The following is a 14,963-nucleotide window of genomic DNA, read 5'->3' on the forward strand; positions in this document are numbered from 1 at the left end:
TTGTGTATATGAAATAAAGAGTTCAGTTGCTGTGAGGTTACCACTACGTGTGGAAGCATAAGCAGACACTGAGTTTGAACCAGCATTGTGTCTGACTCATTCTTCACTCCGGTACCACTGCTTTAAATCTGATTTGGAATGACTGGTGGATGAAGGGTATTGCCGTGACGACCCCGACAATTTGGCGCAACCAACGTGGGGTGTGGCCCGCGATCCGAGACCCCCTGGACCCATACCTGGACGTCCGTGGACGACACCCGTAGTGGCTGACCTCGAGGACTGATCACCCTCCAAACACGGTAAGTGGAGATCATACATTCTGTATGTGTCACACTTGCTAGTGTTTCAGCCGTTATTGGTTAGTCTGTGGTCTCCTTGGGTCTGGGGAGTGACCGGTCGAGTGGTGAGACCGAGCGCGATCCCGTGCCACGCTTCGAACCAGCAACTGAGAGACGTCGCACTCTGCACGTCCTCATGTACACACCTCCTCCACCGGTCATTGTACTCCATTCAACCACCCTACCCGTGACTGTTGCCTAGTAGTGATAGAGTGAAAGATTGAGAAGTTTGTGGATTGGGGGCGGCTTAGAGGAAGGGATAGGAGACGTGGCCTCTGTGATATTGCACGCACATACATCGGTAATTAAGACGTCCCAAGAGGGGGACCACCAGAAACACTTGCACTCACTTGCACATATCGGTAATTAAGACGTCCCAAGAGGGGGACCACCAGAAACACAGTGGAGGGGTCTCACTAGGAGACAGCCTCCCAACGTTTAGAATATCGTGACAGGGCAGACTGTAATCACTGGTGTTCAGGTTAGGGAAAAATATTGAGCGCGAGGCTCTTTATTCATAACACGTGGAGCGCGAGGCTCCGTGTTAGGACACAAGTGTTGCTATCGCTGTCAGCGGCCTACTGCAGAAGAGCGTAGTATTCTGTGAGTCATGTTACGTCTCTTAAAGAAGAAGTCCGTGCCCCACAGGTTAGGTGAGGATGCTGTGGAAGTCAAGACAATAGTAGAGTCACGGGAGGGCAAGAAGGCAGTCAAGAATATTGAAAGATGAAGGACTGTTAGAACAAGCGCAAGCTCATCTGCGAGTTGCGCGAGGTTTAAAGAACGAGGAATGGAAAAAGGTTGATGGAGAGGAAAGATGAAAGGATGCAGAGCCCATGTTTGGTTATAAAATACCTCAATCATTGGTTTTTCTAAGGTGTTTTGGTATATGAATTGTGTGAAGGTTTTGTAGAAATTAATTGAGTCTGAGAATTGCTGTATTCCGTTACTGTGGTTTTCCAAAACACCCCATGGGAGGGGGGAGTCAAATAGCTGCGTTGTTTTTCTTCTTTTGTGTTGAGGAATGCTGTAAATTCTTATCTGTTTGTAGCCGATGGGAGGGGTGAACCCCTGCGTGAATTGTTTTTTTGATTTCTCCTCTTTGTGCTGCGGGCCAGAGAAAGGGAGGCCAAAGTTTTCAGAAGAACTTAACCTATTCTGTATCAGCAGCTGCAGCGATCTTTACTCGCTCTCTAGTCCCCCTCCCCCCTGCCGCAGCTTCAAGGACACGGCACGCAGCTCGGTTCCTTATCAGTGGCCTGGGCTTCAGCTCCAGCCCCCCTCCCTTACACAAATCCAGTCTCATATTCCAATATTCATTTTAACCCTGTGTCTGGAAATCTCCCTCGCCATGTTAATTCTCAGACCAAGACAAGACAGATGGATTTGTAAATATTGCGGTCAGACAAACCCAGACTGGAGAAATACTTGTATAATCTGTGTTGCAACCCAATCTAAGTGAATTACACTGATTCCTGTCCAGATAAGATCACATGTAGTGACATAAGAAGCTGACACAGGATAGTGGGTAGTGGGGACATTAATTTTGGGAGTAGGCTGACAGTAATCCTTTTGGGAAGGAGCTGTAGACCAGCATGTCATGTCACCCCCAACCGGTCATCTAGTCACCCCCACCACCAGAGAACCAACCACATCAGGTGGTGTAAGACAGATACAGGAGTATTATCCCTGGAAGCCCACTGACTAGCTAGCTACGCTAAAATAATTGGCTGACCCTGAGAACAAACCTTTCCCATTATACAAAGACAATATGATGGACGTATAAGTGCACCTGAGCAGACCTAGAGAGTTGGTGAGCCAAGATGATTGTCAGATGGTCCTTACGTTATATAACCCCTATGTAGATGAGTATAATGAGATGTGTATCTTACATGTCCTTTCCCAATCAGTTTAAAAAAAAAAAAATAGGGGGGATAGTGTCTCTAACCCTGGCAGTTAGAATATCCCTATGTCACGTTGCTTCAGTATGTGGGTAATTTTTTAGTTTTTTGTTGTGTGTACAGACAGAGCAGGAAGCCATTGTTGCCACTGTTAGTTTTCGCAAGTATCTGGCAGATCTGAACTGTCAGGTTTTCGGCCTCGAAACGTCGGTACTGCCTTGGTCAAGTGATATTTTTGGATCACTGTCTCCTTCAGGGTGCCAGACACCTCACAGAAGAAAGAAAAATAGCCGTCAGCTACAAAGGATGAGACTGAGCTCCAGCGTTTTCTTGGACTATGTACTTATTGTTGTTAGTGGATACCGGACGCATCCCGCATAATGCAATTTCTCTACAAGGCCCTGAAAGACTGTTCAAGATATGCTGATGATTTTGATAGACTCCACACAGGATACGCTGTTACTATGGAAGACACTGTAGTGCACGGAGCTGCACTCCCTCCCTCACTGTCAGCACAAGAAGCAGAATGTCAGGATCTGCCTACTACATGTACTTTGGCCAAGGACAGACGGGCTAATATATACACGGACTCACAGTATGCATTTGGTATTGCTCATGATTTCGGAGCCCTATGGGCTAATCGAGGACTTGTTACTACTGCCGGGACTCAGTGAAGAATGCTGAAGCTATTAAAACCCTCATGGACTCAATCGAATTACCTACCCAGGTGGCCATTATCAAAGTTAAGGAGCATGGTACTATGGAACAGTCCACAGACTGGTGGTAACGCCTGTGCGGATATGCAAGCAAAAGCCGCTGCTCTTCTACCCGTTGAACAGACCATATCAGCTATGGTGACCACACGCTCTCAGCGTAAACAGTTACAAGAAACACTGACTCTACAGGAACCTGATGATCTATGCCAGACTGAGGTTTTCTGCCGGACCCCGCAAGACCGCTTAATGACGATGCAGAGAATGTCTCCAAAGGAAGAAGTGAAGCAGTGGAAAGCTGATGGAGCACGTATGGACAATGGCCGTTGAAAAAAGGACCAACTTGTGTGTCTCCCTAAGCAGATGTACCCTGCTATTGCCACGTGGGCACATGGGCCCACACATCGAGGTATCTGTCAGACCTGCAATCCCGGTCAACTTCAACGTGTACCCCCGAAGCACCTTGCTAAGCCCGACTATCCTTTCCAAAGGCTCCAGGTGGACCTCATCACGTTGCCGAAGTCTGGAAGGTATGAATATTGTCTGGTGGTTGTCGACATGTTCTCCAGTTGGCCAGAAGCATTCCCCGTTACCAACGTGACTGCAAAGACCACAGCAAAGAAACTGGTGATGGAAGTTATATGCAGATATGGTGTTCCAGAAGTTGCTGAAAGTGACCAAGGCCCGGACTTTTCTTCTCATGTGTGTCAGGAGGTTCTGACAATGCTTGGATCCACTGTAGCCCTCCATACTCTCCACAATCCAGTGGGAAAGTTAAGAGGCTGAACGGCACACTGAAGGGACAATTGACCAAAATGATGCAGGAGACTACGGCTCCATGGCCAGGGCTCTTATATATTCGTACTACCCCTATTTCAAAACATAGCCTGTCCCCATAGGAGATATTGTTTGGTGCTAGGTTCTCAGTTGCAAATTTTCAGTCTCAGTAGTTGTCAGAGGAAACTGACCATGCTGTTCAATATGTTATTCAGCTTAGTAAAAATGTTGCTAACACCCATGTTTTAGTTTCTTCTTTCGTTCCAGATTCAGCAGAAACCGATATTGGTCACAATTTGAAGTCTGGTGGTCTTATGGTCGTGAAAAGCTATGTCAGTAAAACTTGAAGAGGACCTGAATCCACGCTTCACACTGTAAAAGAGACCGGACCAGCGCTTACTCACAGTGATGATCGAAGGAAAATGTTGCTGTTGTTTTTGGTCCTGAGGCTGGGGGCCATCTTCGCCCCTACCTCCCCGGCCCCTATTGTAAATAAGAATTCGGTGCCACTATTCTCTGGGTAAATCTAACGGCCCCGGTAAATATCTGGTGATTTGATTTCTGCAATGTAGTCAAGTGCCCCGAGACTCAGCGGGTGGTAGAGGGAATTATCCAGTTTTATATATGTGTTACCAGAGATAACAATTGTGCTGGGAAGATATTTTCATAATGTGTTTAATAGTGGATACTATGGGAATTTAGGCCATATACAGCTCCAGGATATTAGCTTCAGACCAACCAAGGCCCCCGTTACCAGTACAGCTAAACCAGGCCCAGGTGAACGTTTGCAAAATATAGTTAACGAAGTAATCCCCATTCCAGGTCTTAGTTGGCAAGAAGTCTTCTCCATAGAAACACAAACAGCCCCAAGGACAAATTTATGGTTAGAATGGGTAAGATACAATGTAAGAGTCCAGAGTATCTCTGTAGGATGTATTGCTTGTGCTGCAGCGAATACACATGCATTGTTTTTTCCTGATGACAATACCACTGCCTGTGTTATGAATCTGTTGAGGGGTCTAAAGCCCACTGATTGCTCAGATTATGTCCCACTAATTCATGAAGCACCTAAACTAAAGGTCCCAGGAGGGATAACCGTATTAGCTGATAATTATACCTGCTATAATTCCCACGACACTACAGGTACACCAGTAGGGGTCTTCGAGACAGGGTTCTGCAAAGAGAACAGTTCCCTAGATACTGATTTGCTAGCTAATCATACACAGTATATGTACGACATTTATTGGTTATGTGGAGATGGTAAGCTCCGTCCTAGGTTGCCTAATGCCTGGATAGGTCAATGCACCCCTGTTAAACTAGCTATGCAGTTCAAGATTTTACCTTGGGATCCAGAGACACCTGATGAATATACCAGAAAGAGGAGAAGTCTCGATCAGCTCCACATGAGTTATGAAGAAGATCCATTGGTATATGTCGATGGCATTGGAGTGCCAAGGGGGGTGCCTGACCAATTTAAAGCCCAGAACCAGATCTATGCTGGCTTTGTTTCTATAATCCCACAGGTGCAGATTAATAAAAATGTTGCTTGGATCAATTATATATATTACAGTGAACAAAGGTTTGTCAATTTCACCTGTGATGCTTTCCAGGGTATAGTTGAGGAGTTAGGCCCTAACACTAGAATGACCCTCCAAAACCGACTAGCCCTTGATATGATCTTAGCTGAAAAAGGAGGAGTCTGTGAGATAGTGGGAGAGGAATGTTGTACCTATATCCCTCAGAACTCTGGGGTAAATGGAAAGACCATGATAGCCCTTAAAAAGATAAATGGGTTAGCAGCAGAATTAAAATCTAATGCTGGAGTAGATATATCTTTCTTTTCCGGTTGGTTGGGTGGGCTCAAAGGATTCCTTCAACAAGCTTGTCTAGTACTGATTGCCCTTCTTGTACTTGGATCGATAATCCTCTGTTGTGTTATTCCCCTTTATAAAAAGGTGATCACTAAGGCAACTCCGACTGGCACCTTCCTTAACCAAGAAGTAGACTCACCAGAGTACGATGGCACTGATCCAGGGGAGATCCCCAAGTACGTCCCCCTCAAGAAGATAGACAATACCCTTTACTCTCAGATGACGCTAAGATTTAGTTTAGGGACAGCGGGAGAACTCCATGTGAGACTAGTGAAGGGTTCAGCTGCCTGGAGGCCTCTCGCAAGGGGAGAGCTTCTGAGGTGTCTGGATGAAGAAATCCACCTCCCCTTTCCCCATCACATGGACAGTCTCGAAGGATCTTTCTTTTTAGGGAAAAACTTAGTGTTTAGGGGGGATTGTCAAGGTGAAAATATATGTCTTTATACACTTTTGTACTTTTATATATTCTTATGCTGTGAAACAATAAGTTTTTCCCTTTGCTTGCCAAATGCAAATTTAACTGTATTTAAGATGGCTGCCAGTATTCACCTTTGCCCTACTTTTTGTACTTGCCAAGAATCTACTTTCGTTTCTGAAGCTGAAGTATCGTCCCTGGAGAAATGGAAACTTAAAGTGACGTGGATGAAGGAGGATCTATCATATAACGTCAGGCCAACCAGAGGGACTGAATACTAGATACATTGCTTAAACCCCGCCTAAACCTGCCCTCTGCACACCTTCCCCCAATGGACCATATAATGTTGTGTATATGAAATAAAGAGTTCAGTTGCTGTGAGGTTACCACTACGTGTGGAAGCATAAGCAGACACTGAGTTTGAACCAGCATTGTGTCTGACTCATTCTTCACTCCGGTACCACTGCTTTAAATCTGATTTGGAATGACTGGTGGATGAAGGGTATTTGTCGTGACGACCCCGACACGGGTACCCCCCTGATGGTTTATGTACGCCACCGCTGTGACACTGTCCGATTGAATTCAGATTGGGTGACCCGCGAGCAGGAAATGAAGGCGTCTCAGGGCAAATCTGATAGCTCGGATCTCCAAGATGTTTATGGGAAGTTTCGACTCCCGAATCGTCCAACACCCTTGGGCAGTGTGGTGGCGAAACACCGCTCCCCAACCGAGGAGACTGGCATCGGTAGTCACCACCAGCCAATGGAGGAAAGACCTCCCCTGGTTGACAGATGATTCCAAAGCCCACCATTTGAGCGCTTGCCTGATCCGCGGGGGCAGGGGACATGGCCGGTCGAGAGTTAAGCGACTCGTGTCCCAATTGTCTAGCAGGGCCTGTTGGAGGGGACGGAGATGCAGTTGAGCGAAGGCGACCGCTTCCATTGCGGCCACCATCTTCCCCAGGATCTTCATGGCAAACCGAATACACTGTGGACAAGGGGACAGAGCGTCTGGGCTCCCTGCTGAGGTGCTTGGGCCTTGGACCGAGCAAGTAAAACCAGCCCCTTGGACGTGTCCAGGATCATGCCTAGGAAAGAGATCCATCGAGCTGGAACGGGGGAGGACTTGTCCAAGTTGATTAACCAGCCCAGGCGCAAAAGGGAATCCAACGTAATGCAGACGATTGCTTCGCAAGCATGATAAGACAGACCTTTGATCAGAAGGTCGTCTAAGTATGGCAACACGACCACTCCCCAGGAGTGTAGAATGGCCATGACAGCCACCATGACCTTTGTGAATACCCTGGGCGCAGTGGCAAGACCGAAGGGTAAGGCCGTGAATTGAAAATGGTCCTCTAGGATGGCAAAACGGAGGAACCTTTGATGTGGCGGAAAGATTGGGTTATGAAGATAAGCATTTTTGATGTCTATTGATGCTAGGAACTCACCTCTCTCCATCAAGGAGATGACCGACCGGCCGTATTTTATGCACTTGTTTAGGAGCTTCAGGTCCAAAATGGGGCGCACCGTCCCGTCCTTTTTTGGCACGACGAAGAGGTTTGAGCAAAAACCTCTGAATCTCATGTTCCGGAACTGGAACGATGACCCCGTTTTGGCAGAGGGATTCGATGGCGCAGTGAAGCGCGCAAGACTGAGCTCCCAAACCTGGGAGACTAGAGGGAAAAAACCATGCTGGAGGGGAGGTGGAGAATTCTATTTTGTAACCAGAAGACACCAGGTCTCTGACCCATTCATCGTGGATGACGGAAAGCCAGACGTGTCGAAAAAGCAGGCGTCCGCCTACCTCGGTGGTGTCGACTGGAATGCCCCCCCGAGTCATTGTGAAGGAAATCTGGAAGGCCTGGAACCTCTGGTTCTGGTTTGTCTAGGTTTTCCTCGCCAGGACTGATTCGGTCTGTAAGAAGGCCGAGAATCTGTCTGTGCATGTAGATCGATCAGATCTGGACGATGCTGTGGAGTTGGACCAGAAAGGGCTACTGCGAAAGGGGCAAAAACGAAAATGTTGTTGGCACTGAAAGGCAACTTTAGGCCTGTGTGGAGGGAGGAACTTGCTTTTCCCACCTGTAACATTGGAAATAAGCTGGTCCAATTTTTCTCCAAACAGAAGTCCGCTCTGAAAGGGAAATCAGACTTTTTTGAGGAGGAATCCGCACGCCACTCTAAGCCAAATAGCTCTCCTGATGGTGATGGCGTTTGAAGCCGCGGTTGCCGCACAGTCCACTGCGTCTAATGACGCGTACATCACAATCTGCAGCCATAGCAATTAATTTGGCGAGATCCGCCGCCTCAGATGGAAGAGCCTGGTCCTGAATGGATTTGGCAAGGGCATCTGCCCAGAAAACCATTGCTTTGGCAACCCATGCCACAGCGAAGGAGGGAGATAGGGAGGAACCTGAGGCTTCATACACTGAGCGTGCCAGAGAATCTAACTGGCGTTCTGTGGGATTTTTGATTGAAGCCCCGTCAGGTACTGATAAAAGCGTTTTGGTAGCCAAACGCGATACTGGAGGATCTACCAGCGGTGGTTCCGTCCAATCTTTGAACAAATCTGCGGAAAAGGGATACTTTGATTCCAGGGCCTTTTTACCTGTAAAGCGTTTATCCGGTCGCACCCTGTGCCGCCGAACTATCTCTAGGAAGTCTGGATGGGAGGCGAACACCTCATGAAATCGCTTGGTTCTCGTAAAGGAAACCGTGATCCGGAGCTGAATTAGGGTCATGATTAACCTTTAGCGCATGACTGACAGCCTCAATGAGGGAGTCAACAGTTGATCGGAACTTCGGAGAATCCGGGTCCAAGGAGGCCTCAGACTCATACTCAGAGTCGTGATCGCTTCGAACTCCTGGAGAGAGTGAGCGAGAAGTGGAGCTACCAGAGGCTGAATGGCGTGGTGAATGCTCAGGAGAGGTAGTGCGGATCCGTTTTTTGGATGGTCGTACCTCTTTTGGGTGAGAGCGGCCCCTGCTGGCCGATGATTCCCCTGTTATAGAGGGGTCTCTTAACCCAGGAAAATGAACGCCCCGCTCCCTAGAGGGGTCATGAAGGGATTCAATCCCTTTGGCTAGCAAAGCCATGGATTGTGACAGTGACGCGGTCCACTCAGGGGGGCTAGATACACTGGGGTTAATGGCGGCGGAGGGCTCTTGGGCACATTGGGCATCACAGGCAGGGCAGAGAGGGGAGCTTTGAGGCCGAGGGAGAGGAGCCTGGCAGGTGGTACACGCAGTAATAAAGGTGGCATGTACCTTAGTGGTCTTTTTAACCCTTGACTGCAACATCATGTACCCCAATATGAGAAAAAAAAAGGCTGCTAGTGGAAGCTGAGGGGTAACGCTGCAGGGAAGCACTTAGTGCCTTCTCCTTACCCAGGTCCTGTGCTCCGCAAGTCAGATAGGTGGTGTGGAAAAGAACCTCCAGAGCTGCTGGCGTGTGGAAGAAGCCGGCCGGCGCTGCTGTGCAGAGGGAAGAAGGCTGCCGAGAGTTTGTGGGGTAGTCTTGCAGGGAGCGAGAAGTGCCAGGACCAGAGGCAGAGCCGCAAGAATGACGTGAGCGTGGGCGGGGCTTACCGGGACGCGTCCTGTACTAGGCCAAAGCCGGGGACTAAGTTTTCGGCTTCAGCCGGCATACACCCGTGGACCTCCGGAAAGACGCCGCGGAGCCCTTACCGCCATGGAGCCCTCCCAAAATGCCAGAAAACACGACCCCTTATCTGCACTTACCCCTATGGAGGGGAGGGGGGGGGGCTGAAAACCTCGGATCTCCTGTACCAGCCTGTAGGATTCAAGGTAGATCGGACGGTGCAGGGTTAGGGGAGCCTCCATCCACCATCCCCTTAAAAGGGGGGTGGAGAGGAACCGTCCGCCTCCTTCCATCATCCGCTTTTTCAGTGGTGATGCAGTGGGAGGCTACACGGACACCACGGTGGAAGAGTACCTCTGACCAGCCGAGGGTGAAACCTGGTGGGCAGGGCAGATGTCCGGCAAAAGGCCTGGCTGCAGAAGAGGATACTGGAGGTGACACGCCAGTGCTCGTCTGTAAAACAGGGGGGAGATCGGTGCCCTTGCAGGGGCCAGTCGCCCCAAAAGTTAGCTTAGGCAGTGTCATCCCACATCGTAGGAGAGGATACTGAGAGGTAAAACTCCCGTGCTCGCCTGTTGGTTCGTGGAGATCGGAATATGAAAGAATCAGTCGCCGCTTCGTCCAGAAAAGAAGGTTTAAATCCAGTGTGCCTCCTACGGACACGAAGCTTGAACTGGGTCTCTGGAAGCCAGCACGAGGGTTTATACTGCAGGGGAGGAGCTAACTCTTTTTGTCTCAACTTAGTGTCAGCCTCCTAGTGACAGCAGCATAACACCCTTGGTCCTGTGTCCCCCAATGTGGCGAAGTAGAAAAAGTTACTAATCAAGTCTTTGGGAAAGGAGGCAAAGTAAGGTAATTTAGTGTATTACAAAGATTCATAACTTTGCAAAGACTATGCTGAAACTGCTGTTTTAACTGCCTAGTTCATGCACCTTTAGAAGCGGTTTTGAGTAGGATTTCTTGGTAGAGCCGCAGTTCAAACACTATTAGGCTAGGGTCACACTTGCAAGTGCAATGCGAGAAACTCTGGCATCAATACCCGGCACTGCCGCCGACACTCAGGACTGCATAAAAATACATGCAGCCGCACGCTCAGGTCCCAAGTGCCGGCAGCTGTGCTGGGTATTGTTAACAGAGTTTATCGCATTGCCTTCACATGTGTGACCCCAGCCTTAAACTATTTAGTGTGTGTGTGGGGGGGGGGGGGGGGGGGGAAATCATCATTTGATCATAAGAGTTATTCTTTCTAGAGCAGCTAAACACCGATATGCCTGGAGCACTGATACACCTGGATCAGCCATTATACTGAAGTTATGAAGTGAATAAGGTAGTTAAGGACATGATGAAAGTGATGTTTTAGCTGCCTAGTTATACTTCCACTCCCCTGTGTGAGCTTTGCTCAGATCGGCTTTGTAACTAGTGGTACAGTAGGGATTGTTGCTCACCATCATTGGTGCGAGCGTCCCTGATGCCTTCAGTGTTTGTAATGTGCTCTGTTGTGATGTCCCAAAATAAGAGGCATAATAAGATGGAAATTTACACAAGGCATAAAAGCATAAAACCACGCCATAAGGCAGACTTCTTAAAAAGGGCAGTATTAAAAAATAAATAAATAAATCAAAAAGGAAACTAAAGATAAAGACAAGTTATTTTTTATTTTCAGTTTACATGGAATGATAATTACGGCACGCCACGGGATAAAAGTTGTGACACGTTTCCATTAGGTTTGCGTTTTCTATATATTACATAAGGGGAGATCATTGCTTTCCCACCAACATGTGAGACGGAGTCATTCTTTTCTCAGCAAACACTCGAGTCCAGTCACTCACGGCATGGACAAATAGTAAAGGAGGAGCAATGTCTGATGTATACAACAAACTACATATACAGAGGGTAAGAATCCATTCTGCCTGATGGTACAAATAGGAAACCTAGATGTGTACGGGACAGGTCGTCTATTAAAAACAGGAGAAGCGCATGTGTTGTCCTCTTCCAGATATAATCCTAGATCAGCAGAACACGTGCATAGCGCAGGAAAAAACTCTCAAAAACCAACGTTCTTATTGAATTTTTGGACTATTAATCCCGAACCAAAAAATAGAGTAAATCAGAAATTAGTTAAAATGTACAACCTTGAAAAAAAAAAAAAAAAAAAAAAAAAGATTTAGAAAGCCACATTCATGCCAGCAGCTGAAGGCATAAAACGCAATGTTTAAAATGTGGCTCATGTTCACTGCCATAGATCTAATGAGTGCAGCATAGCCGTTCTATGAAGAGGGAGGACAATTAATCTACTGACCCAGGGAGTAACCGGTGAAATAAAAACTTCTCCATACAGGAGAATATTACACGGTTGGAATAACAGCTGGCAGCGCATGAAGTCCACAGCTATAAAGCAAAAAGTATAGCGTGGGACCAAGCCTCGGGGGACCCGAACTTTTAAGACTGCATAATTCACGTGACACATTCGCTCCCATTTCTTTTCTTATCCAATTCTTTCTTGAAATGAACCAGCTTGGTAAAAACCCCAACACCGTGCCCACTGTACCATCTCAGGCCCTTGCTGAATATCAGCAACACCAGGGAGATGTGGCAGCCGCAGTAGTGGGGGGTCTTACTACAGAGAATGCATGAAATTGTCAAGACTGAACTCGGACTCGTACTGCTCCTGGTTCCACAGTTCTCCTAGGTTGTCAAGGATGGACTTCATGGAATTCTTTTCACCTGGTTCAGAGGTCTTCATTTTCTCACTCTTTCCATCCTACGAAACAAAGAGTAATGTATTACAGATATTGTGGTTAAAAAAAAAAAAACAAAACACCACATTGAGAGCAGCATAATCTAGGGGCAGAAAGTCAAATTCCAGGGATGCGTCACTTTCCCACCAGCTTGCTGGAGTTTTAATAAAACACATTGCATCTGCTGGAGATCAGTGAAGGACTAGGTTTCAAGTGCCAGGCAGTCCAGCTAGTCTGTGTAACACAGACATGCATATTATGGGCAGTTTGTACCCTGGAAGCTGTCAATCAGTAATGTGGGCACAGCCATACAGCTCAGCATTCTGATAACTGCTAAATCTGCGGCAGAGTAAACAGGGATTAAAGCAAAACTGCATCAAGCAGCCCAGTAAGTGACACATCGCTGGAATCATCATGCTGTTGCCGGCTTACATACAGCAAAACCTGCTGACAGATTCATATATTCATATATATATATTCATATATATATAGATATATATATAGATATATATATATATAGATATAGATATATTTAGCCCGAAGACCTAATGCTAGCCTTCTCAAGTCATCTTTCTCTTTAGACGGGCAATACACTTTTAGATCAAACCTCTATGACTCCCATGGAACAAATGGGCCTCACCGTTGGTTTATATCTGCATCCCCGTCTAAGTCTCCCCTGCACAGCAGCACTTGAAGCAACCTGACTGCGCAGGGAACTACTCAAGTACTCCACAGCTTTCTAACTGGGGAAACTTCCATTTTTATTTTTTTGACCCAATGAGTCCCAGAATTCTAAATTATGTTTCTGTTGATATTGTTTTACAAGTGTGTTTTTATTTTTACTATTTCTCAGAACACTGTGTAAATCAAAACTTTAAAGTGCGGTGAACTACTCGAGTATAAGCCGACCCCCCCTAATTTTGCCACAAAAAACTGGGAAAACTTAATGACTCGAGTATAAGCCTCGGGTGGAAAATGCAGCAGCTACTGGTAAATTTCAAAAATAAAAAATAGATACCAATAAAAGTAAAATTAATTGAGACATCAGTAGGTTAAGTATTTTTGAATATCCATATTGAATCAGGAGCCCCATATAATGCTCCATAAAGATTATGATGGGCCCCATAAGATGCTCCATATTAAAATATGCCTCATATAATGCTGCACAAATGTGGATTATGGCCCCATAAAATGCTCCATACAGATAATTGCGCCATATAATGCTCCACATGGCCACATAAGAGGCTCCATACAGATATTTGCCCCCATATAATGCTACACATGGCCACATAAGAGGCTCCATACAGATATTTGCCCCATATAATGCTCCACAAATGTTGATTATGACCCCATTAGATACCCCATACAGATATTTGCCCCCATATAATGCTGCACATGGCCCCATACAGATGCCCCATACAGATATTTGCCCCCATATAATGCTGCACATGGCCAAATAAGATGCCCCATACAGATATTTGCCCCCATATAATGCTATACTAGCGGAAAAAGGGAGCATAGATAGATATTATGATCTGGGTAAGTCTCAAGCATATAACTAGTAGTCCATGTTCCTACAATGAGGAGACATCTCAGAAAAACTGGCATTTCAAAGCCTGTAATGTGACATAATGTCTCAAAGTTATATATACCCAAGAGTCACGTAGAACTTACCCATGGTGAATCAAAGTGCATGTGTGGCCTTCCCTGCACCCCTGACGCGCGTTTCGCACTATCGCTTTTTCAAAGGGAGTGACATGACATGCTGCACATGGCCCCATACAGATATTTGCCCCCATATAATGCTGCACATGGCCACATAAGATGCTCCATACAGATATTTCTCCCCCCATATGCTGTTGCTGCGATTAAAAAAAAATTATACACTCACCTCTCAGGCCCCCGGCACTCGCTATACTCACCTTTCCCGTTCCACCGCTGACCGCCGCTGTGTCTTCCCATCCTCTGCACCGACGTTCAGGAAGAGGGTGGCGCGCACTAATCGCGTCACTGCGCCCTCTGACCTGAGCGTTACTGCAGAGGACGCGGAAGATGCAGCGGCGCCGATGGTGGAATGAGGAGCAGGCGAGTATCGTGCACTGCCCCCGTCATACTTACCTGCTCCTGGCGCCGTCGCTGCACCTCTGTTCCCCGGCGCCTCATTTTCTTCCTGTATTGAGCGGTCACCGTTACCGCTCATTACAGTAATGAATATGCGGCTCCACCTCTATGGGAGGTGGAGCCGCATATTCATTACTGTAATGAGAGGTACCATGTGACCGCTCGCTACAGGAAGAAAATGCGGCGCTGGAAGAAGCAGGAACGTGCAGGGACCGCGCCAGGAGTAGGTGAGTATAATTAGACAGCCTCCGCTCCCCCTCACCTGCCGACCCCTGGGTATGACTCGAGTATAAGCCGAGAGGGGAACTTTCAGCCCCAAAAAAGTGGGCTGAAAATCTCGGCTTATACTTGAGTATATACGGTAATTCCACCATTGTTTTTTGGGTGATTATCATGTTCATTTAGGAAACAAAAAACAAGGGAAAAAAAAAAAAAAAAAAACGCTGTTTACATCAGGACTTGGGCTGCCATGGCAAACCATCAGCACCC

General features: G+C 47.1%; 1 protein-coding gene across 2 annotated transcripts in view; it reads right to left on the minus strand.

The window, feature by feature from the left end:
- Positions 1–11,251: 11,251 nt before the first annotated feature.
- BTAF1 (B-TFIID TATA-box binding protein associated factor 1) overlaps positions 11,252–14,963 on the minus strand; it is an 80,906-nt gene continuing 77,194 nt past the window's right edge. For both annotated transcript variants that reach the window (XM_069753802.1, XM_069753803.1), the window contains exon 38: positions 11,252–12,376. In XM_069753802.1, coding sequence (XP_069609903.1) covers positions 12,233–12,376 — 144 coding nt within the window. In that variant the 3' untranslated portion in view covers positions 11,252–12,232. The remainder of the gene's footprint in view (positions 12,377–14,963) is intronic.

This window comes from Ranitomeya imitator, chromosome 2, assembly GCF_032444005.1.
Source record: "Ranitomeya imitator isolate aRanImi1 chromosome 2, aRanImi1.pri, whole genome shotgun sequence".
NCBI lineage: Eukaryota > Metazoa > Chordata > Amphibia > Anura > Dendrobatidae > Ranitomeya > Ranitomeya imitator.